This window comes from Oncorhynchus tshawytscha, linkage group LG02 (genome assembly GCF_018296145.1).
Source record: "Oncorhynchus tshawytscha isolate Ot180627B linkage group LG02, Otsh_v2.0, whole genome shotgun sequence".
NCBI classification, from domain to species: Eukaryota; Metazoa; Chordata; class Actinopteri; order Salmoniformes; family Salmonidae; genus Oncorhynchus; species Oncorhynchus tshawytscha.
In genome coordinates this window covers 46138482-46166480 of record NC_056430.1, presented here as the reverse complement: position 1 = coordinate 46166480, position 27999 = coordinate 46138482, and the positions used below count along the sequence as shown (strand labels likewise).

The following is a 27999-nucleotide window of genomic DNA, read 5'->3' as shown; positions in this document are numbered from 1 at the left end:
CCTTTCGGTTACTGGCCCAATGCTATAAATGCAAGGCTACCTGCCACGCTACTTCTCATTTTTGGTTAACTGAAAATTCAATCTTGTTCAAAGTACATTAATAACAAATATTATAGTTAAACACAAATATACTCATTGATTTTTTAAAATTCTTTATGAAAAAAAATATTAAAGAGGGTTTTATATTTATGATATTATGAATAGGAATGGTAGAGTTATGTCACACTTGCAGCTATTGGAAATATATGAGAAGGTTTGCTCAATCTAAAGTTACAACAAGTTGATTGCAGCACTACAGCAGAAATGGAGGAGGAGAGTAGATGGGGGAGGAAGTAGGAAACTGTTCTGTTTGCCCTATGTTAAGGAACAAAACTGGTGAAAAACATTTGCAAAAATTGAAAAATATACCAGTTTCATTTGAGAACCAAAATGTTGACAGCTGTGCCATGCAGGTTGCAAAATAGCTGGGAAGAAATGTTTGATGTACCGATTCCAGGGTACAAGGTATATGAGCTGATATACAAAACGACGTAAAATTCAACACTTTGAGTTTTTCAATTTAAAGTACTGTACATAATTCTTGCTACGAACATACAACCATCTTAGCTCTGCAGGTTTTGCTGTTAAGAGACAGAATCATTTATTCTGGTATTGCCCACAGATAGATTGTTCCTGGTTATAAATTAAGGAATGGCTGAAAAATCACAACATTCGTTTAAAATTAACCCTACAAATACAACTGTTGGGAGATTTGGAAAGACAGTCAATCAATCAACAGTAATAATAATACTCTTAGCAAAAAGATTTATCTTTAACCCCCTAGAGTCGATGTCCGTGCCCCGGGAAATTTAATTATCAACAGGAAAGCACACATTTACCAGTATAAATACATTATTTTCATTGAAATTTTCATCTCTATAAGCAAATTCATACTTTCTCATCTGTTGGTTGTCTAGCAATGATCAACAACCAATTTGACCAAGCTTGACAAATGTTGAAAATAATAATGGGCAAAAGTTGCACAATCCAGATGTGGAACGCTCAAGCCAGGTGCACACATACTACACCCTACACCCTACAACCTACAACCGGAGTACTTTGGGTGTTCGGTGTGGCTTCTCTTTGGTGTTCAATGTATGTTTTATAATCTCTAAAATAATTAAATTAAATAAATACAGCTAGAAGGAGTGTGGGAAAGATATGTGTGTGTGTGTGTGTGTGTGTGTGTGTGTGTGTGTGTGTGTGTGTGTGTGTGTGTGTGTGTGTGTGTGTGTGTGTGTGTGTGTTGTGTGTGTGTGTGTGTGTGTGTGTGTGTGTGTGTGTGTGTGTTGGTGTGTGTGTGTGTGTGTGCGCGCGTCAGTGCGTGGTGTGAGCATGTGTGATTAGAACACTTACCACTGGGTAGCTTTTTCTGCACACAGACGTTGTTTTTGCGTGTGAAGCCTTCAGCACAGTCACAGTGAAAAGAACCATCCAAATTGGTACAGATCTCATCCAGCCCTGAACACGCCAGAACCCGCTCACTGCATTCATCTATATCTGAGGGAGGCAGGGAGGGAAAGAGAGAGAGAGAGAGAGAGAGAGAGAGAGAGAGAGAGAGAGAGAAATACTTCTGGACTAAGAATCAGACAGACTGACAAACATCCAGACAGAGAGACAGACAAACACACACACACTCATCCTTATACATACTTTATGCATTCTCATACACAAAGTAGGCCACTTACCTAAACACTTTGCTCCGGTTAGTCTGTAGCCTGCAGCACACTTCCTGCAGCGAGCTGGCCCAGCACCCATACAGCCTACACAGGCCTGGTCACAGCCTGGTGGAAGACCAATCCATCTGCATGAACTCATAACACTCATACACAGCTCACATTTCACACTAATGGGAGAGGAGATTATGTTTCAGAGATTATAATATAATTGTATACAGCAAACTGAAGAAATCTTATGGATTCTGAATGAAATTGTATTGAACATAGAATTACACATAAAATTGAATAGGATCTCTGTGGTATTCAAGACAACTCTTATCTATACAATGAAGCTCTTGATAGTCTTATGACAAAATGTCACCTGTTTTAAAATTATATAATTTGGAAACAAAAAGTTTACTCAAGGGGAAGTTAGGATTCGCCCCATAGAGTGTTTAAAATCAAATCAAATTGTATTAGTTACATGCGCCGAATACAACAGGTGTAGACCTTACAGTGAAATGCTTACTTACGAGCCCCTAACCAACAATGCAGTTTCAAAAATAATACAGATAAGAATAAGAGAAAAGAGATAAAAATAACAATTGCGAGACTATATACAGGATACAGGGGGGTACCGATACAGAGTCAATGTGCGGGGCCAACGGTTATTTGAGGTAGTATGTGCATGTAGGTAGAGTTACTAAAGTGATTATGCACAGATGACAACAGAGAGTAGCAGTGGGGGTGAGGGGGAGGAGGGGCACTGCACATTGTCTGGGTAGCCATTTGACTAGATGTTCAGGAGACTTATGGCTTGGGGGTAGAAGCTGTTTAGAAGCCTCTTGGACTTAGATTTGGTGCTTCGGTAACGCTTGCCGTGCGGTAGCAGAGAGAACAGTCTATGACTAGGGTGGCTGGAGTGTTTGACCATTTTTAGGGCCTTCCTCTGACACCGCCTGGTATAGAGGTCCTGGATGGCAGTAAGCTTGGCCCAGTGATTTACTAGCCCTTCGCACTACCCTCTGTAGTGCCTTGCGGTCGGAGGCCGACCAACTGCTCAGCCTCCGACCGACAGCCAATCAACTTCTGACTGGCTGTTGAAGAGGAAGAAGTGAGCTCTGGTAGCAGCACTGACCTCTGCCCTGGTAGCAGCACTGACCTTTGCACTGATAGTTGCCCTCTGTGTTGAAGCAGTAGGTGTTGGGGGGACACTGGCCCAGCTCTGTGCCACACTCATCTATGTCTGGAACACAACAGCAACAGATATTAATAGCAACACAACAGAACAGGTTTTGTATAAAGTACAGAACAGTAAGATTGTACATTGAAGCATTTTACATTATAAACACAAACACCAACATTTAGAAAGATATTAGATGTTTATGCATCTCTTCATTTATCTGAGACACACACATACATAATATATCTCTCTCTCTCTCTACACACACACACACACACACACACACACACACACACACACACACACACACACACACACACACACACACACACACACACACACACACACACACACACACACACACACACACACACACACACACAGTCCCACTTACCTACACATGTGTTGTCATGGAGGGTCCAGCCTGTTCTGCACTCCAGACACAGGTCATTCTGAGGCCCTGAGCATTCCTTACAGGAGTCCATACAGCCTCGGACCAGAACTACCTGGGACAGCACTGAGTACAGCCCTGCAGCAAGGAGGGGCCAGCCAGTCCTCATCACACCCTCCCTATCAAGCAGCCACTGAGACAGTATGAGAGAGTGGATTGGACCACAGAGTTCTATAGGAACCAGGGGACACAGACAGGATAGTATACAGTTCTGTATTAGGTTGAACGCTTACTTTAATCATTTAGATAATTCAAGGGCCAGTCTGCAATTGATACATACATTTTTTGGACATTTAAATGAATTATGCATAGGTCTATCCATTGATTGTTGTAGAATAGGTAATTGCACCTTTTGGAGCATTTTGGGTAGTGTAACTTGGTTTTATTTCACCTATTTGTAATATGATATCCATAAATCCCCTTGTGACAGGGGGCATGGAAGCTTGTTGTCTGCAACAAGAAGGGGGAATTGAATGCAAGTTTCACCCAAAAAATGTAATTGTTAAAAAAATTCTAGCCTGTCTATCTATAGGTAACAGGGTTGACCTGCTCCACAACAAAACACTAGAAAATGGCCAAAAAGAGTAGAACCTGCTCACTAGATTTTACACTATAGTTTCACTATTAGATGTTCGTTGTTTCTTTAGAACATTTTTTTAATGAGAGTTCAGTTCGTCCAACAGGGTTGACCTTAAAATGAGGAACAGGTTTTCTTTTTACCTTAAAATGAATCCCTAATCAACTGAAAGAAATACAAATCCTCAGAAAATACTTTGTAAAAGCAACAAAATAACTACGGGTTAACAATTGGTGAAAATGGTGAAAATGTTGATAAATGTTGTGGTTAAGCGGGTTAAAATCTTCCTAGAAGTCACAGAGGATCCACAAAAGGGACATGTCAAAATCAGAATTTTTGCACTTTTAGCAAGTTTTCATTCATTTTAAAAATGTATTTATTGAATTTTCCATGTGGTCTATATTAGTGACCCGCTTCAGGAAACTAGGCGTTGTCGGAAGTCATGACTTCACAGGAGAGCTGTTTGAACGTGAATTTAAAAAAAAAATCTAAATGCATTTTTTGGCAGAAATGTCTTCTCGAACATGTGAACTTTCATGTGCCTTAATATCAAACCTGTATGCCATCTGTAAATACAGATAAAATTGTTAGATTATGAGCCTAGTTGGTTTAGCCACAGAAAAAGTGAGCAACCTTCCCGCTAGCCGTGATTGGCTGAGATAATGAGTGGGCTGGACATGCCGAGAAATGAGTTTGGATTGGTCTGCCATATATCAAATCAAATCAAATCAAATGTATTTATATAGCCCTTCGTACATCAGCTGATATCTCAAAGTGCTGTACAGAAACCCAGCCTAAAACCCCAAACAGCAAGCAATGCAGGTGTAGAAGCATATAGCACGCATCTGTCTATTGGAGCTTGTCAGTATGACTAGGTAATCGTGTTAAACCCAGCTTTTTTTCAAATGCATCACATCGTAAAACTGCATAAACCTAATGTCAAGTGAAAGTGTACTGTTAGCAAGCTAACGTTATGTGTATGCTCTCCACTTTCTGGAGTAGCGAGTTTTGAAATCAGTGGAATTCGAGTATGATAGCTAAGGAGATGGAGAAAACACCAGTTTGGATTATGTCGTCAAACTAAGGGCAACTATGGATGGCATCAGACAGGGGATGCGTCCAACCGTGATGTATACTGATAAGATAGTCTAGCTATCTACATTTTCAGATATTGCACGTTTCTCATTTTGACAGCAAGTGGTTTCATTTCAAGGGGTACTGTTAGCTAGCTAACGCTAGCTGGCTGGGTCGCTAGCTAACATTATGTGCATGATCTTATTCTTTGTATCTCAGACACATTTGCTTGACTAGTTATAGGCATAAAGTCTGGTTGGTTAGCTACCTGCAGATTCATGCAGGGTTGTAACGTCATGAGTTTTGATTATGGTCCATTGTTTAGCTAGCTACATGTCTTAACAAAAGACTCCACTCTAATTTTGACAGTATTTACATTTCAAGTTCGTGTACTGTTAGCTAACGTTAGCTGGCTGGCTGGATTCATTGTTTACCTCGCTAGTTATCTAGCTATATTTCTCAACAAAAGACTCTCGTCTTAGTGTGCCAGAGCGCAGAATAACTGATACCATTTTTTACGCTCAACGCCCGTTGAATATGTCCGGTGTCAGTAAATGTCGGCAACAAAGCGTAATTAAATTGTTGCCAGCAGCACAGTTACAGTCACCAACGCTCTGTATAACAAACTGCCTAACCAGCTCTGCTAGGGGGAGTAAAATGGTCAGAATGGGGTGTTCTCTCATTATGTGTCTGGAAGTAGCTAGCCAATGTTAGCCAGTTAGCTTGGGTGCTTGTCTGTCATTGTGAGGTCAGAGCTTTCGGAACAACCCTACTTATTGGCCAGAGCTTCCAGTGTGCGCTCTGAATTTATGAACGGACAATCTGAGAGCATAGTTAATGTCACCAACGCCCTGGAAAACATAACTGCTAGCTTAACTAGCTCTGCTAGAATGAGTAATGTTCAATGAGTTGTTCTCTCTCTCTTAGATGTCTGGAAGTAGCTGGCAAGTTAGTACAGAATGCTTGGATCAACCCTTAAAGAGATAGGTGGGGCTAAAGCTTAAGAGGGTGTGAACAATGCTGAATGGGTGTAGACAAAGAAGGGCTCTCCAATGGTAGTAACAAAACATTGAAAGGCAATTTTTATCAAAAGTGAGTTTACAAGTTGATCAACTTTCAAAGCAGAATTACTTTCCCATTGGTTCCTCAAATGCAGTGTATGAAATACAATTTTGTAGCTCTGTCTCTACTTTTATCCAATGTAAAAACATAAATTCAAATGTTGCTACATAAGACAGAATCCAGGTGGTGAGTCACATTATTAAAGGGCACTTCATTTAATATAAAAGGCTTTTAAAACCAATCAATCAAAAGTATTTATAAAGCCCTTTTGACATCAGCAGATGTCACAAAGTGCTACACAAAAACTCAGCCTAAAACCCCAAACAGCAAGTAATGCAGATGTAGAATCACGGTGTCAAGGAAAAACTGCCTAGAAAGGCAGGAACCTAGGAAGAAATCTAGAGAGGAACCAGACTCTGAGGGGTGTGGCCAGTCCTCTTCTGTCTGTGCCGGGTGGAGATAGTACATGGCCATTAAGGCCAGATTGTTCTTCAAGATGTTCAAACGTTCATAGACGACCAGCAGGGTCATTCAGAGGTTGATACAGCAGGTGCGGAAGAGAGAGAGAGAGAGAGTCAGAAACAGAAGGTCCCAGACAAGGTACTGTAGCACATCCGCTGAACAGCTCAGGGTTCCATAGCCAGTAGGAGAGACGAACCACCCTTGTTGACTCTGCCTCGCTGGCTCAGCCGTGTTTAGCACTAACTGAAATGTATTTGGTGCTCTCCGGTAGCCGGAGAGTAGAGCATTGAGGTAGTCTAATCTAGAAGTGACAAAAGCATGGATTAGCTTTTATGTTAGTTTTGTTTGTGATTTTTGTTATGAAGATAGAAAAAAGCTGTCAGTGAAATATTCTTGATATTTTCGTCAAAAGAGAGATCAGGGTCCAGAGTAACGCTGAGTTCCTTCACAGTTTTATTTTAGATGACTGTTCAACCATCAAGATTAATTGTCAGGTCCAACAGAAGATCTCTTTGTTTCTTGGGACCTAGAACTACCATCTCTGTTTGTCCGAGTTTAAAAGTAAAATTTTGCCGCCATCCACTTCCTTATGTCTGAAACACAGGCTTCCGGGGTAGGCAATTTTGGGGCTTCACCATGTTTCATCGAAATGAACAGCTGTGTGTAATTCGCATAGCAGTGAAAGTTGACATTGTGTTTCCGAATGACGTGTTGTGTCTTTGGCTATGCCGGATTAAGTGATATGACATGCTATTCTATAAAATCCTTTCTCCGTAATTAATATTACCTGATTGAGCTAATCATGTAAATGTAATTACAGTTTTTTTCCAACTGCTTACACACAAAATCTTTTCATGTCACACGATTTTTGAAACCTCTCACTTAAAGTGCATAACTACACACCAAATATCCAAAACCATAAGCTATTTCTCAGCCTTTGACTCAGTTGTCAATTGCATAAAACACTTTTTTCAAAACACTACACACAATTCTCTACCTAAAACACAAAAATCTAACAGGAAGGGACTTGCTTTCCTTTTCCAAACACAACCAATCAAAATGCTACACTTATTCACCACACACACTCCTCACATGTGCAAACATGTGCAAACACTAATAGCTTAACTGATCACTAACAAATCACTGCTTTACTGTAGTATAGGCCTATAAATAGGTCATAGGTCAGATGACCTGTTTTGAACAATGGATGCCAACAATGGACAGAGAGCAAGAGGAGTAGGAGGGAGAGGAAGATGAAGAAGAGGACGAGGGAAAAGAAGAGAAGGAAGGAGAGCCATCTCTGATGAGATTAGGGCAACACTTGTTGATCATGTGATCAACCACGGTTTGACCATGAGAGAGGCTGAGAGAGTCCAGCCCAACTTGAGTCGATTTACAGTGGCGTCCATAATTCGAACCTTCAGAAATGAGAACAGGTATGCAACTATATAATGACTATTTTAGCATTACAGTAATGTACTGTAAAACACGTATGACTGCATAGTATTGCATAAACATTTGTAACTCTAGGCCATCCATTTACTGCACTGCATTGAATAAAGAGGTTGGTTATCATGCTGTACTACATTTTGTTGTACATTGTTTACAGTTCCTATGCTGAACACATACTGTGTTTGAATTCTGTACAGAGTGGAAAGGCAAAGACATCATGGAGGACGAGGACGCTTGTTTACAGATGTACAAGAGACTGCAATTATAAATATGGTCTATGTGGGGACATAGAGGTTGCCTCTGTCCAAGGTTGGATACGCCATGCTAGGAGATACTTCTCTCGATGTTTGGCAAGAGAAAACGTATCCTGTGATGTGGACGAAGTATTGTGGCCAGACTCAGGCCGGAGAAGAGGTGATGCGTAGCTTAGCACTGGTGATCCCCCCCCCCACCAATTCCTGGACTGACCCCCCCGGGACCCCACACACACAATTGTGTTCTTTACTGTATTCTAAAGAATGTACTTTTGGTTTACATATGTTTATGGTTTTGTTGTATGCTACTGTATACAACAGTAATGTTTGGCCTAATATTTTCTGTTTCTACATTGCATTGGTGTTTACAGTGTACTTGTTACCCCGCTCAGCAGATTACTTTCACTGTAGAACATTGTATTGAAATATAGATATAAGCCTATGAAAGACCAAAGAGCTTTAGATTTAGAACAACAGTGTTTACATGGTATATCCAAAAATGTACTATTATGAAAGCAGTGTTTGCCATTTGATGCAAATGCTTCTTCTGACATGTGTTTATGGCATTTTGAATGCAGTGTTACATTTTGAAGGAGATGTGAGGCATTTTGTGTGTGCAGTTTTGGGAATTGTGTGTAGAGTTTTGAAAAAAAGGAGACAGTTTTGAAAACTTGTGTAAGCAGTTGGAAAAAACTGTAACTAGAGAGCCGGGGCACCACAAAATAATATTTATAGAGCTGTTATCTTCCGAATAAACTCTTAAAGACCTAGTAATATTTTACATCAATAGCAGTCAATATTAATCGTCACCTTAATTCAGTCTCATCTGAAAGTTGTAAATTCTTGGTTATCTTCCCTGGCTAACCTATCACACAAAATTACATATACACAGAATGAATCATACCTTGATTACAAATTGCGTCATAAAGGAAAACGTCTCTAGCGGGCAGAACAGATATGACAGCTGGTTACACAAAAGAAAAGGGGGCTGGGTTTGAATGAAATAGCGGGAAGACTGAGGAACAAAGGGAGAAGCTGTGCTATCGTAAATACAGTATCTTATGCATTTTAAATTAGAAATATTTACTCTGAGCTGCGCTTCGGTAGGTTGGTGGTAGATGGAAGGCTGTGTTGCCCAACCGAGTCCTTTGTCCTTTGAAGAATATCTCTGGTAGTAAATTGAATACGTAGTAACGTTGTTGTGTGGTAGACGGGATACTCTGTCTGTTCTTTCCTAGCCCACGTTTGCAGCTGCTGTTGCTAACTCAACGGCTAGGAGGTATCACTTGTTAGGAATTTCATGAATAATGACTAAACAATATCTACATTTTAAATAGAACTATAACTAAGGAAACTTGTACTCTGTTTTATTATATCTGATGAATAATATTAATTCATAAGGAAGGGATTGTGGAGTATGAAACAGGGGGTAATTAAATTAAATAAATACCATTCCAGCCAGGTTGGAGAAGACTGGAATTGTGGGTTTTTAAGTAAGCAAAAAGGGTCGTTAACCTATGGTTGAACCGACTCAACTTAGCTCTGGGATGTTTAGATAAGTCAGAGAGTGTTTTCCTGGGTTTTCCATTATCTGAAACTGTCTTCTAAATAGTGATGGATGAAGGTGAAGATTCCAGAAGTTAATAGATAAGTGTGTGTCTGGAGTGAGCGAGCTAGTGGTTTGGAATGAACTTTTCAACTTGTTGGGTCCTGGTTGATAGGAGGAAAAACGTTTTATAACCATCAATCAAATTTTGTATATAAACTGTTGGTCGTGGTTACATGACAGCGCGCTCCGAGAATAAATACTATTATCTCATTTTTACAAGACTGGTCTCTGTCTATTTTATGCAAATATGAATCTTACAAATTATTTTAAATAGACTGAGTGATTTAATTAATGTATAATTAATAGGAATTATGAAATTCCAGTGACACACTTCTGTAGTGAATAAGAGTTCAAAGTTCATACCATTCGCAACCAAATCTCACGCTGAGGTTGGCTTAGTTCTGTAGTTGACATGTTAATCCTTTTAACGCAGAGGCTGCAGACCTCATGTACTTGGAACAGGAGGTTACATTTTCGTCAGGGCTTTATATAGTGGAGCGAGAAGGGTGTGTTTGAAAAGTTTTATGACCATGTGTCTTCAAAATCATTTGGGCTAAAATTAAATTTAATCTCTTCACCAATAATTTTATATTCAAACATTTAAATTGAACGGGCCAATGTGCTTTCCACAGATTTATGAGCAGAGCCCAACCAAACTGAACATATTCTTATACCACTGAAAACCAAATATTGGTCCAAAACTCTACAGAACCTTCAGTAGGGTAGAGAGAGGAACAAGGCAGGAAGAGGTATTTATGACTGTCATAAACCTACCCCCAGACCAACGTCATGACAGATGTCACCAAGAGGTAGAATATATAGTGGAAAAAATATTGGTCCAAAAACAGAACCTTCAGGGGCGTCGAAACTTACAATTGATTTGTCCGAGGACAAACCATCCACAGAGACAAACTGATATCTTTTCAACAGATAAGATCCAAACAAGGCAAGAACTTGTCCATGTAGACCAATTAGGGTTTACAATCTCTCCGAAATAATGTGGTGATCGATGGTGTCAATAGCAGCACTAAGGTCTAGGAGCACGAGCAAAGATGCAGACCACTGGTCTGACGCCATTAAAAGGTCATTTACCACCTTCACGAGTGCAGTCTCAGTGCTCTGATGGGGTCTAATACCAGACTGAAGTGTCACGCATACATTATTTGTCTTCAGGAAGGCTGTGAGTTGCTGCGTAACAGCTTTTTCTAACATTTTGAGAGGAATGGGAGATTAAATATAGGCCGAAAGATTTGTACATTTGGTTTGACTTTTTCAAGGGAGGCTTCGTTACTGTCACTATTAGTGAGTTTGGTACACATCCGGTGGATAGGGAGCCATTTATTACAGGAAGTAGCTCTTTCAGTGGTTTAGTTGTTATAGGGTTCAGAATGCAGCTCAAAAGTTTAGAGGCCATAACTGTTTTCATGAATGTGTTTAGAGATACAGAATTTAAAAAACTTTAGTGTCTCCATTGATCCTAGGTCCTGGCAGTTCTGTACACTCAGGACACCTGAGTTTTGGAGAAATACGCAGATTCAAAGAGGAGTCCGTAATTTGCTTTCTAATGATCATGATCAAGAAGTTCATAAATTCATCACTGCTGAAGTGAAAGGCATCCTCTCTTGGGGAATCCTGCTTTTGATTTAGTTTTGCGACAGTATCATTTTTTTAATATTGTTCTTATTCTCCTCAATTAGTTTGGAAAAATCGGATGATCGAGCAGCAGTGACGGTTCTTCTTCTCCTCAATTAGTTTGGAAAAATCGGATGATCGAGCAGCAGTGAGGGCTCTTCAATATTGCATTGTACTGTCTTTCCAAGCTAGACGGAAGAATTCCAGTTTGGTGGAGCGCGATTTCCGTTCCAATTTTCTGGAAGAATGCTTCAGGGCTCGTGTATTTTCTGTAGACCAGGGATCAAATTTCTTGTGACAAATTGTTTATGTTTTTAGGGATACGACTGCATATAGGGTATTACACAAGGTTCAATTTAGATCCTCAGTTAGGTGGTTAATCCTTGGGTAGGTGGAGGGAGTCTGTAAGGGCATCTAGGAATCTTTTGGTTGTCTGAGAATTTATAGCACAGCTTTTGTTGATCCTTGGTTGGGGTCTGAGCAGATTATTTGTTGTGATTGCAAACGTAATAAGAGTGGGGTCCGATAGTCCAGGATTATGAGGAAAAATATTTAGATCCACATTATTTATTCCATGGGACAATACTAGATCCAGGTTTTGACTGTGGCAATAAGTAGGTCCAGAGACATGTTGGACAAAACCTACTGAGTCGATGATGGCTCCGAAAGCCTTTTGGAGTGGCTCTGGACTTTTCCATGTGGATCTTAAAGTCACCAAAATGTTTTATATTATCTGCCATGACAACAGGGTCTGACAGGAATTCAGGGAACTCAGTGAGGAACACTGTATATGGCCCAGAAGGCCTCTAAACAGTAGCTATAAAAAGTGATTGAGTAGGCTGCATATATTTCATGACTAGAAGCTAAAAATACAAAAACGCAGTCATCTTTTTGGGGGGTAAATGGCAAATGTTCTGTCTTAAATGTTAGCAACACCTCCGCATTTACGGGATACGCAGGGGATATGGTCACTAGTGTAACCAGGAGGCCTCATTTAACCTCTCTAGGGTATGTGGGATGCTAGCGTCCCATCTGGCCAACATCCAGTGAGGTTGCAGAGCGCCAAATTCAATTACAGAAATGCTCATTATACAAATTCAGAAAACAAAACATATTTTACATAGGTTTAAAGATTAACTTCTTGTTAAACCAACCACAGTGTCATATTTATAAAATGTTTTTCGGCAAAAGCATACCTAGCCCAGAACATCCCTAGCCCAGAACATAGCCCAGTTGACAAGTTATTACAAACAGTAACCAGCCAAGCAGAAGCATTACAAAACTCAGAAATAGAGATAAAATTAATCCCTTACCTTTGATGATCTTCATATGGTGGCAATCAGAATACATTCATTTACTCAATAAATGTTCCTTTTGTTCGATGAAGTCTCTTTATATCCAAAAACCTCCGTTTTGTTAGCGCATTTTCTTCAGTAATCCACAGGCTCAAACTCAGTCAAAACAATCAGACAAAAAATCCAAATTGTATCCATAAAGTTCATAGAAACATGTCAAACGATGTTTATATTCAATCCTCAGGTTGTTTTTTAGCCTAAATGATCTATAATATTTCAGCCGGACAATAATGTCGTCAATATAAAAGGTAAACAAGAAATGCACATGCGCCTGAAAAAACTCTGCGTCACGTTAGGGTCCACTCGTTCAGACTGGTCTAACTCCCTAATTTATAAGAATACAAGCCTGAAACGATTTCTAACGACTGTAGTCTAGTGGAAGGCATAGGACATCTATGGATATCTAGTGGAAGGCATAGGAACTGCAAATGGAGTCCTAAGTCAATGGATACTGTAATGACATTGAATAGAAAACTACAAAACAAAACAAAAAACTACTTCCTGAATAGATTTTTCTCCGATTTTCGCCTGCTAAATCAGTTCTGTTATACTCACAGACATTATTTTAACATTTTTGGAAACTTTAGTGTGTTTTCTATCCAAATCTACCAGTTATATGCATATCATATCTTCTGGGCCCGAGTAGCAGGCCGTTTGATTTGGGCATGCTTTTCATCTAAAATTCCGAATGCTGCCCCCTACCCTAGAGAGGTTTTTAACACAGTAAATTCATCAGACTTGAGCCATGTTTCAGTCAGGCCAATCACATCAAGATTATGATCAGTGATTAGTTCATTAACTTTAACTGCCTTGGAAGTGAGGGATCTAACATTAATTAGTCCTATTTTGAGATGTGAGAGATCATAATCGCTTTCAATAATGACAGGAATGGAGGAGGTCTTTATTCCAGTGAGATAGCTAAGGAGAACACCGCCATGTTAAGTTTTGCTCAACCTAGATCGAGGCACAGAAACGGTTTCAATGGGGATAGGTGAGCTGACTAAACTGACTGTGCTAGTGGCAGACACCACTTACCTGGAGTTTGAGCCCTGTCTATGTTGATAGATATAAGAAATAAGAATTTGTTCTTAACTGACTTGCCTAGTTACATTTAAAAAACTTTTTTTTTTCGATATATATATATAAAATGAGAACACCCCTCCAGCTAAAGTCCGTCACTCCTCAGCAGGCCAGGCTTGGTCCTGTTTGTGGATGAGTCCCAGAAAGAGGGCCAATTATCTACAAATTCTATATTTTGGGAGGGGCAGAATACATTTTGAGACTCTGCTGTAGAGCTCATCACCCCCCTTAACTGGGAGGAGTCCAGAAACAATTACTTGAAGCTGACATCTTCTTTTATCAAATTTAAACGCTGAAGCTATGTTGCGCTTGGTGACCTCTGACTGTTTCAATCAAATCAAATCAAAATCTAATTTATTTGCCACTTACTGTCACGTTCTGACCTTTATTTCCTTTGTTTTGTATTTATTTAGTATGGTCAGGGCGTGATTTGGGGTGGGCAGTCTATGTTTGTTTGTATGTTTCGGCCTAGTATGGTTCTCAATCAGAGGCAGGTGTCATTAGTTGTCTCTGATTGAGAATCATACTTAGGTAGCCTGGGTTTCACTGTTTGTTTGTGGGTGATTGTCGATGTGATTGTCGATGCTTGTGTCAGCACAGTTCTCATTAGCGTCACGGTCGTTATTTCGTTTATTGTTTTTGTATAGTGTGTTTCAGTGTTCAGTGTTTTCTTTATTAAATTTCATCATGAACACATACCACGCCGCATTTTGGTCCTCCGATCCTTCTCGCCTCTCCTCTTCAGATGAAGAGGAGGACGCCCGTGACACATACACATGGTTAGCAGATGTTAATGCGAGTGTAGCGAAATGCTTGTGCTTCTAGTTCCGACAATGCAGTAATAACCAACGAGTAATCTACCATAACAATTCCAAAACTACTACCTTATACACACAAGTGTAAAGGGATAAAGAATATGTACATAAAGCTATATGAATGAGTGATGGTATAGAGCGGCATAGGCAAGATGCAGTAGATGGTATCGGGTACTGTATATACATATGAGATGAGTAATGTAGGGTATGTAAACATTGTTTAAAGTGGCTAGTGAAATATTTTACATCAATTTCCATCAATTCCCATTATTAAAGTGGCTGGCGTTGAGTCAGTGTGTTGGCAGCAGCCACTCAATGTTAGTGGTGGCTGTTTAACAGTCTGATGGCCTTGCGATAGAAGCTGTTTTTCAGTCTCTCGGTCCCTGCTTTGATGCACCTGTACTGATCTCGCCTTCTGGATGAAAGCGGAGTGAACAGGCAGTGGCTCGGGTGGTTGTTGTCCTTGATGATCTTTATGTGCTCTCGATTGTGCATCTGTAGAAGTTTGAGTGCTTTTGGTGACAAGCCGAATTTCTTCAGCTGCGCCTTCTTCACAACGCTGTCTGTGTGGGTGGACCAATTCAGTTTGTCTGTGATGTGTACGCCAAGGAACTTAAAACTTACAACCCTCTCCACTACTGTCCCATCGATGTGGATAGGGGAGTGCTCCCTCTGCTGTTTCCTGAAGTCCACAATCATCTCCTTAGTTTTGTTGAGTGTGAGGTTATTTTCCTGACACCACACTCCGAGGGCCCTCACCTCCTCCCTCTAGGCCGTCTCGTCGTCGTTGGTAATCAAGCCTACCACTGTAGTCCGCAAACTTGTTGATTGGGTTGGAGACGTGCATGGCCACGCAGTCGTGGGTGAACAGGGAGTACAGGAGAGGGCTCAGAACGCACCCTTGTGGGGCCCCAGTGTTGAGGATCAGCGGGGTGGAGATGTTGTTACCTTCCCTCACCACCTGGGGCGGCCCGTCAGGAAGTCCAGTACCCAGTTGCACAGGGCGGAGTCGAGACCCAGGATCTCAAGCTTGTTGACGAGTTTGGAGGGTACTGTGGTGTTAAATGCTGAGCTGTAGTCGATGAACAGCATTCTCACATAGAGCTATTCCTCTTGCCCAGATGGGTTAGGGCAGTATGCAGTGTGGTTGAGATTGTATCGTCTGTGGACCTATTTGGGCGGTAAAGCAAATTGGAGTGGGTCTAGGGTGTCAGGTAGGGTGGAGGTGTTATGGTCCTTGACTAGTCTCTCAAAGCACTTCATGATGACGGAAGTGAGTTCTACGGGGCGGTAGTCGTTTAGCTCAGTTACCTTAGCTTTCTTGGGAACAGGGACAATGGTGGCCCTCTTGAAGCATGTGGGAACAGCAGACTGGGATAAGGATTGATTGAATATGTCCATAAACACACCAGCCAGCTGGTCTACGCATGCTCTGAGGATGCGGCTGGGGATGCCGTCTGGGCCTGCAGCCTTGCGAGGGTTAACACGTTTAAATGTTTTACTCACGTCGGCTGCAGTGAAGGAGAGTCCGCATGTTTTGGTTGCGGGCCGTGTCAGTGGCACTGTATTGTCCTCAAAGCAGGCAAAAAAGTTATTTAGTCTGCCTGGGAGCAAGACATCCTGGTCTGTGACGGGGCTGGTTTTCTTTTAGTAATCCTAACATCGTTGGTGCCAACGTGGATAACAATATCCCCATACTCTCTACACTCGCCAGTTTTAGCCTTAGCCAGCACCATCTTCAGATTAGCCTTAACGTCGGTAGCACTGCCCCCTGGTAAACAGTGTGTGATGGCTGGATGACTTTTTTAAAGTCTAATATTGCGGGTAATGGAGTCGCCAATGACTAGGGTTTTCCATTTGTCAGAGCTAATGGTGGGAGGCTTCGGCGGTTGAAAGTTTATGTTGGCTGAGCATGCCGACAGCATTTCTTTCAAGAAGCCTTGAGAAAATTGTCCGGCTGCGGGGACTGTGCGGGGGGGGATTTAAAGTAATATCTGTACTTTTTCAGATAACAAGCTGTTTCATCCTTTCCTACACTTAAATAACCCTTACCTAATGATTGCATTTGAAGCTGGGATTTCAACACGGCTATCCTCACCAAAAGGCGATAGTTCTCCTGTATATTATGAGTACATGGACTGCAATTAGATGGCGTAGTGTTAATGTTACTACTTAGCTTTTTCGGCTGGTGTAGGTCCTGTAGAACCATGTCCAGAAAAAGCATCCGGTGTGAAATAGTTGAATTAAAAACGTTGAGCAAGGGAAAAACTAAGTGTACATAAATGTGTTAAATGCAGATTTAAATTAAATCTGAAAAGTTTGGCAGGTAGCCAAGTAGCATCAAACAGCACAGCAGCACGGAGACAAGTCCGGAACTTGTGACACAATTTCTACTTAAAATATCAAAGGGAAACAAAAAGGCACTCTTTTCATGGAACGACTCCTAATGTTAATGCCTCATGAGTTCAAGACTCTATTCAATCTTAATCACCGAAGCATTAGAGATTGTGCGATAGAAACGTAAAGTTGATTTCTGATTGAGCCTCTGCTGCAGAGGATAAGTTCATTAGTTACCAGCCTCAGAAATTGCAGCCCAAATTAATGCTTTGCAGATTTCAAGTTACAGACACATCTCAGCATCAATGGTTCAGAGGAGACTGTGTGAATCAGGCCTTCATGGTCGAATTGCTGCAAAGAGACCACTAAGAAAGGACACCAATAATAAGAAGAGACTTGCTTGCGCCAAGAAACACGAACAACGGACATTAGACCGGTGGACATTGTCCTTTTGTCTGGAGCCCAAATTGGAGATTTCAGGTTCCAACCGATGTGTCTTTGTGAGACGCGGTGTGGGTGAACGGATGATCTCCGCATGTGTGGTTCCCACCGTAAAGCATGGAGGAGGAGGTGTTATGGTGAGGGGGTGCTTTGCTGGTGACACTGTCTGTGATTTATTTAGAATTCAAGGCACACTTAACCAGAATGGCAACCACAGGGTTATGCAGCAATATGTCATCCCAGCTGGTTTGGGCTTAGTGGGACTATCATTTGTTTTTTAACAGGACAATGACCCAAAACAGTGTGCAAAGCTGTTATCAAGGCAAAGGGTGGCTACTTTGAAGAATCTCAAATATAAAATATATTTTGATTTGTTTAACACTTTTTTAACACTTTTGGTTAATACATGATTCCATGTGTTATTTCATAGTTGTGATGTCTTCACTATTATTCTACAATGTAGAAAAAAGTAAAAATAAAGAAAAACCCTTGAATGAGTAGGTTTTTCTAAAACTTTGGACCGTTAGTGTGTGTCTATGAATTTCAAATCAAAATCAAATCAAATCGTATTTGTCACATGCGAAACGCTTACTTATAAATCCTTAACCCACAATGCTTTAAGAAGTTTTAAGAAATATAAGTGTTGATTAAAAAATAGACGTGAAAAAAGAGAAGTAACAAATAATTAAACATCAGCAGTAGAATAACAATAGTGAGGCTATATACAGGGGGTACCGGTACCGAGTCAATGTGAGGGGCACCTATTAGTCGGGGTAATGGAGGTAATGTGTACATATAGGTACGGTTAAGGTGACTATGCATAGATAATAAACAATGTATGACCATATTAGAGAGACATATTTCCCTCAGATTACACAGATCCAAAAAGAATTCGAAAACAAATCCAATTTTGAAAAACTCCCATATCTACTGGGTGATATTTCCACAGTGTGCCATCACAGCAGCAAGATTTGTGACCTGTTGCCACGAGAAAAGGGCAACCAGTGAAGAACACTCACCATTGTAAATACAACCCATATCTATGCTTGTTTATTTTATCTTGTGTCCTTTACCATTTGTACATTGTTAAAACACTGTATATATATATAATATGACATTTGTAATGTCTTTATTGTTTTGAAACTTCTGTATGTGTGATGTTTACTGTTAATTTTTATTGTTTATTTCACTTTATATATTCACTTTATATATTGTCTACCTCACTTGCTTTGGCAATGTTAACACATGTTTCCCATGCCAATAAAGCCCTTGAATTGAATTGAATTGAATTGAGTAGCAGCAGAGTAAAAGAGGGGTCTGTGAGGCCCTTTGATGTTCAGGAGTCTTATGGCTTATGGCTTTGGCGTAGAAGCTGTTAAGGAGCCTTTTGAACCTAAACATGGCTCTCCAGTATCGTAACAGAGAGAATAGTTTATGACTATGGTGGCTGGAATCTTTGACAATGTTTAGGGCCTTCCTCTGACACAGCCTTGTATCAAGGTCCTGGATGGCAGGAAGCTTGGCCCTAGTGATGTACTGGGCTGTATGCACTACCCTCTGTAGTGCCTTGCGGTCGGAGGCTGAGCAGTTGCCATACCAGGCAGTGATGCAACTAGTCAGGATACTGTAGAACCTTTTGAGGATCTGAGGACCCATGACATACAGTGGGGAGAACATGTATTTGATACACTACCGATTGTGCAGGTTTTCCTACTTACAAATCATGTAGAGGTCTGTAATTTTTTATCATATGTACACTTCAACTGTGAGAGACGGAATCTAAAACAAAAATCCAGACAATCACAATGTATGATTTTTAAGTAATTAATTTGCATTTTATTGCATGACATAAGTATTTGATCACCTACCAACCAGTAAGAATTCCGGCTCTCACAGACCTGTTAGTTTTTCTTTAAGAAACCCTCCTGTTCTCCACTCATTACCTGTATTAACCGCACCTGTTTGAATTCGTTACCTGTATAAAAGACACCTGTCCACACACTCAATCAAACAGACTCCAACCTCTCCACAATGGCCAAGACCAGAGAGGGTGTAATCAGGGATAAAATTGTAGACCTGCACAAGGCTGGGATGGGCTACAGGACAATAGGCCAGCAGCTTGGTGAGAAGGCAACAACTGTTGGCGCAATTATTCGAAAATGGAAGAAGTTCAAGATGACGGTCAATCCCCCTCGGTCTGGGGCTCCATGCAAGTTCTCACCTCATGGGGCATCAATGATCATGAGGAAGGTGAGGGATCAGCCCAGAACTACACGGCAGGACCTGGTCAATGACCTGAAGAGAGCTGGGACCACAGTCTCAAAGAAAACCATTAGTAACACACTACGCCATCATGTATTAAAATCCTGCAGCGCACGCAAGGTCCCATTGCTCAAGCCAGCGCATGTCGAGGCCCATCTGAAGTTTGCCAATGACCATCTGGATGATCCAGAGGAGGAATGGGAGAAGGTGGTCTGATGAGACAAAAATAGAGCTTTTTGGTCGCTGTGTTTGGAGGAAGAGGAAGGATGAGTACAACCCCAAGAACACTATCCCAACCGTGACGCATGGAGGTGGAAACATCCTTCTTTGGGGATGCTTTTCTGCAAAGGGGACAGGACGACTGCACCGTATTGAGGGGAGGATGGATGGGGCCATGTATCGCGAGATCTTGGCCAGCAACCTCCTTCCCTCAGTAAGAGCATTGAAGATGGTCTTCCAGCATGACAACGACCCGAAACACACAGCCAGAGCAACTAAGGAGTGGCTCCGTAAGAAGCATCTCAAGGTCCTGGAGTGGCCTAGCCAGTCTCCAGACCTGAACCCAATAGAAAATCTTTGGAGGGAGCTGAAAGTCCGCATTGCCCAGCGACAGCCCCGAAACCTGAAGGATCTGGAGATGGACTGCATGGAGGAGTGGGCCAAAATCCCTGCTGCAGTGTGTGCAAACCTGGTCAAGAACTACAGGAAACGTATGATCTCTGTAATTGCAAACAAAGGTTTCTGTACCAAATATTCAGGTATGCTCTTCTGATGTATCAAATACTTATGTCATGCAATAAAATGCAAATTAATTACTTAAAATGTCAGTCTCCTGAGGGGGAATAGATGTTTTTGTGCCCTCTTCACATTTGTCTTGGGGTCTTTGGACCAAGATAGTTTGTTGGTGATGTGGACACCAAGGAACTTGAAGCTCTCAACCTGCTCCATTACAGCCTCGTCGATGAGAATGGGGGCGTGCTCAGTCCTCCTTTTCCTGTTGTCCACAATCATCTCCTTTGTCTTGATCACGTTGAGGGAGAGGTTGTTGTCCTGGCACCACATTGCCAGGTCTCTGATCTCCTTCCTACAGGCTGTCTCATCGTTGTCTGTGATCAGGCCTACCACTGTTGTGTCTTTGGCAAACTTGATGATGGTGTTGGAGTGGTGCTTGGCCATGCAGTCATGAGTGAACAGGGACTACAGGAGGGGACTGAGCACACACCCCTCAGGGGCCCTCGTGTTGAGGATCAGTGTGGCGAATGTGTTGTTACCTACCCTTACCACCTGGGGGCGGCCCGTCAAGTCCAGGATCCAGTTGCAGAGGGAGGTGTTTAGTCCCAGGGACCTTAGCTTAGTGATGAGCTTTGAGGATACTATGGTGTTGAATGTTGAGCTGTAGTCAATGAATAACATTCTCACATAGGTGTTCCTTTTGTCCAGATAGGAAAGGCAGTGTTGAGTGCAATATAGCTTGCATCATCTGTGGATCTGTTGGGGCAGTATGCAAATTGGAGTGGGTCTACAGTTTCTGGGATAATGGTGTTGATGTGAGCCATGACCAGCCTTTCAAAGCACTTCATGGCTACAGACATGAGTGCTACTGGTCGGTAGTCATTTAGGCAGGTTACCTTAGCGTTCTTGGGCACAGGGACTATGGCGGTCTGCTTGAAACATGTTGGTATTACAGACTCAGTCAGCAACAGGTTGAACAAGTTAGTGAAGACACTTGCCAGTTGGTCAGCGCGTGCTCAGAGTACATGTCCTGGTAATCCATCTGGCCCTGCGGCCTTGTGAATGTTGACCTGTTTAAAGGTCTTACTCACATCGGCTAGGGAGAGCATGATCACCCAGTCATAAGGAACAACTGATGCTCTAATGCATGTTTCAGTGTTACTTGCCTCAATGCGAGCATAGACGTAATTTAGCTTGTCTGGTAGGCTCGTGTCAATGGTCAGCTCGTGGCTGTGCTTCGCTTTGTAGTCTGTAATAGTTTGCAAGCCCTGCCACATCCAATAAGCGTTGGAGTCGGTGTAGTATGATTCAATCTTAGTCCTGTATTGACGCTTTGCCTGTTTGATTGTTCGTCGGAGGGCATAGCGGGATTTCTTATTAGCTTCCGGGTTAGAGTCCCGCTCCTTGAGCACCTCTACCCTTTATTCCAGTGAGTATGTTGCCTGTAATCCATGGCTACTGGTTGGGGTATGTACATACGAATTTGAGAGTGGTTACATTTTTTACTGCAGATTTCCCCTCTAAATTGGAGTTATTGCTTTTTAATTTGAATTAAATTAATGTTACTGTAGATCAGGGTTGGGTAGGTTACTTTCTAAATGTAATCCATTACAGTTACTAGTTACCTCTCCAAAGTGGTAATTAGTAACATAATCTGATTACTTTCCCCTTCAGAGGCATTAGAAGAATACAAGAAGCATCCATCAAATGCACCTGGTGTGTCATAGTGGTCTTTGACTTGTGGTCAGACTTGCTCAGGTGGAACAAACTTAGGGCCCGATTCAATCAGATCTGCTTTAGCCGACATCCACATAGCTGATGTTTTGACGGTGTCAGAGGTGGAACTGCGTTAGAGCTCCTGGCATTATACCTAAAGCAGACATTGCCATTGGCTGCTAGTAACTGAAAGGTCGCTGGTTTGAATTCCTGAGCTGGCAAGGTGGAAAAATCCTCCGTTCTGCCCTTGAGCAAGGAAGTTAACACCCCAACAACACCTGCTCCCCAGGCACCGATGACATGGACATCGATTAAGGCACTTTCTCGTTCTGATTGTCTATCAAGTGGGAGGGCTGTGGCTTCGTGATGATCACAAGAGCAGTTGATCACTGATTTGATAGCTCCAACTCAGAGCACTGCACAGGCATGAATTTAAAGCCCGAGCCCTAACCATGCCCCCAAAGCTCAGGCTGGCCCTCCCCGAAACCCAAAATAACTGCCTCCTTAGTAAATCTATTAGCTGCTTCTCTCTGTCTGTCACTCGCTCCTTGCGCACAGCTTGATCTGTTTATTGTGGCTCTGAGACTGAGTAACCATGGTAATTGCTCTTCTTGGGTTGCTCTGCTCAATGAAAAGACACGAGAGAGTCGTTAGCTGTTAGCTACTTTTCATCGCTCTAAACTCTGACAAAACTCAAGGAACATGATTATTTTCTGTAAAATAATCTCTCCTGTTTTATATTTGATGAGATTGGAGCACATCTGACACAATGTTATGATATTACCCAGATGTGACTGTACTGTGCAGCAGAGCACGAGCAAATGGCTCAGCTTAAACATTTTTGTGATAAATTTAGTGATACCTGAGGCCTGCCCGTACTTTAGTTATTGACGGAAAAACAGGCCCTACCCCGCCCTAACCCGATGTATAATGTCAGGGCCCGTCGGGCTCGGATCATGTAGCCGAACTCTATTCTACCTCCGATACTGCCAAAACGTCAGCGATGCGGTTGTCGGTTATTGCCCTTAAACACTTCAACTGATTGAATCTAGGCCTTAAAGGGGCAATCTGCAGTTGCTACATCCATTTTTGGACTTGTGAGTTAATGATATGTACCAATTGATTCTTGAAGAATATATCTTGTAAATGCCTCATGAACTAAGTTCAACTGTCGTACTCCATAAGGACCCAAAGTGTTGAATTGTTTTACTCCAATGCTTGTCAGTAGAAGTATATGTAAACAAACACTGTATGGCCTAAAAACAAAACTATAATTTTGATATCATGGATGGTCAGCTTTTGCATTCATTATTTTTTTTTTTTTAATTCTTATTTTACCAGGTAAAATTTACAGCAACGACCTACGTAATAATTACAGGGGAGAGAAGGAGGATGAATGAGCCAATTGGAATGAGTCAATTCATAGCTCTGTCTATGAAATTGAGAGTGGTTACATTTCTCCAGCACCATCCCTCAGCTTTTTACCAAAACAGGCACAGGGAGTTCAGTTTGTTATTGTTTCGACTGCTGATTGGCACTTTAATCTTGCACCTTTTTTCAATGCTGAATTGAATGTAATTGAGAATACTGAAAGTGTCATAATTTTGTTCAGCAAACATCCTTTCTGAACATAAAAGTATCCAAGAAGAAATCATGTAAGTTTTTCCAAATGTAATCAGTTACTCCCCAACCCTGCTGTGGAAAGTATAATGAGTGTTATTGTCAGTAACCACAAACAACTATGGAAAAAAGCTCCATGCAATTCTGTGCAACTTGACAACACTGTAGAACACATGGAATATTTTTTGTAAATTACCTTGAAAAGTTCACACTATATTTACCTCTAAGTTTTTCGACGCTGAGCTTGAACAGCAAACGGTTTTGTCCGAAGGCACCCTTCAAATGAATGACTGAACTGTGCAAGTCTGTGTGGGGCCGCTGTCTTTCTACTCTGTTGAGTTCAGCTGTCGTCGTTCTTGTTGCTCATCGGATCTGGTTTGCGTTCAGACAGGCTAGCCCTTGACCAATCACAACCTCTTGAGGGGAAAAAGGGTCCGGGACTACTGTACAAGTCGGTCAATCAGAGCACCAAGTGCACCACCACACAAAGAAGCAATGTTATTTATAACTGCGTGAGCGAAGGGCTGCATTCTGTCCTTTGTGGGACCACCCCCCACCCCCGCGGCTGTTTCCCATGGATATTTGTTGTCTGCCAATTCTGTAAAGTTTTTAAAACTAAAAGTACTATTTGTTTGTATTGAAATACATGTATTTTTCATCTTGCACATAGAAAAATAGAATATATTATACATTACATGATAGAGATATTGTTTTGGTCAAAGACATTTAGCTATTTTACAAAGGTAAAAATATATTTTGATTGGTATAGTTGATGACAATAATTAATTATGCATCCAAAATAATGTACAACTCCAGATTTCTTACATACTCCTTGTTTAATTTCTTCGGCTTGCTCTGTAGCCCTTAAATGATTTATGCTATTAACACGAAACCAACTTCCAGATGTGCAGAATACTCCAACATAGATTGTTGAGGAATTTTTTTTATAGCATTTATTATTTTTAACTGAAAATGATACATGGACTTGAATGGTAAAAAAAAAAATCTTAATTTGACACTTGTCTCCTCTTACACCACTTAAGCTATCAATGCCAAACCAACGTCGAGATGTTCAAACTGACCCAACATAAATTGATTGGATTTCAAATTTGGATCATTTATACTTTTTGAACTATAACTGTTTTAAATGTTAATAAAAGCTCCATAGCCTTTTTTACATTTTAAACTATATGCATTTAACATTTACATAAATAACATGGGTTCGAATTAGAACCACAGTAATAGTGGTGACTATTTAAAATGGTCTTCCTCCCAGGCCATTTAAGCTATAAGACCAACTGTAAACCATTCAGGGCATCCTAAACTTCAAATGATTTCAGATCTTTATCAATTATAACTATATAAATGTGCATAAATTAGGATAAAATAAATCACCAACAGTAACTCTTAAACTGTTCAAATTAGAGACACCAAACCAACTTTCACATGTTCAGGCTATCCTAATATCCAATTCAATAATGTTAAAACATGTATTATAACTATTCACAGTTGCATATATTTGCATAAAATAACTCAACAACAGTGACTCTTGAACCGTTCAAGCTAGAGACATCAAACTAACTTCCTCATGTTCAGGCTATCCTAAATGTAAATTCTTTAAAACTTGAATGAACTATAATTCCATGTACTGTATGTGCATAAATTAGCATAAAATAACTCACCAACAGTAACTTTTGAATCATTCACACTACAGACACCAGGCAACTTTCACATGTTCAGGCTATCTTTACTTCAAATTCTTAAATATTTTTTACAACGTTAGCTGTATACATTTCCATACATTGGCATAAAATAACCTACCAACAGTCACTCTTGATCCGTTCAAGCTGGAGACACCAAACCAACTTTTACATGTTCAGCCTATCCTATCCTACCAATCAATCGATCATTCACAAGCTAGCATGCACACCACATTTTCTTCAGGATATGTACTTCTCTAGTTATTGTTGTATTTTCACACAAGCATCAGATTAGACTCAGATTAGTAAAAACAGAGTAGCCAAAGTTTATACATTTTATATAAAATACTTTTAGCTGTGAAAAATACAAGAGCGACATTTCACTTCCACCATTTTTGGTTGAATTGTAAACAACTCGTCTTGTCCTAGTAACATATTGTTATATATATACACAGGTGGTATGTCAACTTTAATATTGCAGATAGACTGTGGCTTCTATGAGCTATGAATGTAATTGTCTGCATCATTTCCAATCCCCCATATATTTTTTGGAAAAAAATAAATTAAATAAATAATAAAAATGGAAAAAATAAATTAAATAAATAATAAAAATGTGTGTATGTATATATATATATATATATATATATATATATATATAGTAGCCAAAGTTATATATATATACACACATGTACCAGTCAAAAGTTTGGATACACCTACTTATTCAAGGGTTTTTCTTTACTTTTACCATTTTCTACATTGTAGAATAATAGTGAAGACATCAAAATTATGAAATAACACATATGGAATCATTTAGTAACCAAAAAAGTGTTTTACATATCAAAATATATTTTAGATTCTTCAAAGTAGCCACCTTTTGCCTTAATGACAGCTTTGCACACTCTTGGCATTCTCTCAACCAACGTCATGAGGAATGCTTTTCCAACAGTCTTGAAGGAGTTCCCACATATGCTGAGTACTTGTTGGCTACTTTTCCTTCACTCTGCGGTCCAACTCATCCCAAACCATCTCAATTGGGTGGAGGTCGGGGGAGGTCATCTGATGCAGAACCATCACTCTCCATCTTGGTCAAATAGCCCTTACACAGTCTGGAGGTGTGTTTTGGGTCATTGTTCTGTTGAAAAACAAATGAAAGTCCCACTAAGCGCAAACCAGATGGGATGTCATATCGCTGCAGAATGCTGTGGTAACCATGCTGGTTAGGTGTGCCTTGAATTCTAAATAAATCACTGAATGTGTAAACAGCAAAGCGCCACCACACCTCCTCCTCCATGCTTCATGGTGGGAACCACACATGCGGAGATCATCCATTCACCTACTCTGCATCTCACAAAGACACGTCAGTTGGAGGCAAAAATTGCAACTTTGGACTCCACCGGTCTAAAGTCCATTGCTCATGTTTATTGGCCCAAGCAAGTCACTTCTTTAAATCAAATCAAATCTTATTTGTCACATGCGACGAATACAACAGCCCTAAACAACAATGCATTTCATTTTTAAACTAATTATAAAATTTAATTAAAATAAAGAAAGCAAAATAAGAATATAATGACAAAATGTTAAATATTTTAAAAAACAAAAATACCCCCAAAAATTATGCCTAAAAAAATAAGAATAAGAAAATAGAGGTTTAGTAGTGGTTTCTTTGCAGCATTTCGACCATGAATGCCTGATTCACGCAGTCTCCTCTGAACAGTTGATGTTAAGATGTGTCTGTTACTTGAACTCTCTGAAGCATTTATTTGGGCTGCAATATCTGAGGCTGGTAAGTCTAATGAATTTATCCTCTGCCTCAGAGGTAACTTTTGGTCTTCCTTTCCTGTGGCGGTCCTCATGAGAGTCAGTTTCATCATAGTGCTTGATGGTTTTTGCGACTGCACTTGAAGAAACGTTCAAAGTTCTCGAAAGGTTCTGCATTGACTGACCTTCATGTCTTAACTGTTGTTTCTCTTTACTTATTTGAGCTGTTCTTGCCATAATATGGACTTGGTCTTTTACCAAATAGGGCTATGTTCTATATACCACCTCTACCTTGTCACAACACAACTGATTGGCTCAAACGCATTAAGAAGGAAAGACATTCCACAAACAAACTTTTAACAAGGCGCACCTGTTATTTGAAATGCATTCCATGTGACTACCTCATGAAGCTGGTTGAGAGAATGCCAAGAGTGTGTAAAGCTGTCATCAAGGCAAATGGGTGGCTACATTGAAGAATCTCAAATATAAAATAGATTTTGATTTGTTTAACACTTTTTTTGGATACTACATGATTCCATATGTTATTTCATAGTTTTGATGTCTTCGCTATTATTCTACAATATAGAACATTAAAATAAAGAAAAACCCTTTAATGAATAAGTGTGTCCAAACATTTGACTTGTACTGTATATGTATTTTTTCATAAATATTTTTTTCTTTATTTATTATTTTCCCCTAACCCTACCACCCCTCCCCTAATTGGAGTAAA

General features: G+C 40.5%; 2 protein-coding genes across 12 annotated transcripts in view; one reads left to right on the top strand and one right to left on the bottom strand.

The window, feature by feature from the left end:
* The window catches only part of LOC112244850 (protein disulfide isomerase Creld1), a 29939-nt gene extending 5671 nt beyond the window's left edge, over positions 1-24268 (bottom strand). Inside the window, exons 1-5 of the mRNA XM_024412680.2 lie at positions 24033-24268; positions 3275-3464; positions 2860-2943; positions 1728-1823; positions 1396-1539 (exon numbers count right to left, since the gene is read on the bottom strand). Coding sequence (XP_024268448.1) covers positions 1396-1539; positions 1728-1823; positions 2860-2943; positions 3275-3440 — 490 coding nt within the window. The 5' untranslated portion in view covers positions 3441-3464; positions 24033-24268. The remainder of the gene's footprint in view (positions 1-1395; positions 1540-1727; positions 1824-2859; positions 2944-3274; positions 3465-24032) is intronic.
* Positions 1-27999, top strand: part of LOC112244872 (nuclear pore complex protein DDB_G0274915) — a 710200-nt gene that overhangs the window by 109073 nt on the left and 573128 nt on the right. The window lies entirely within an intron of this gene.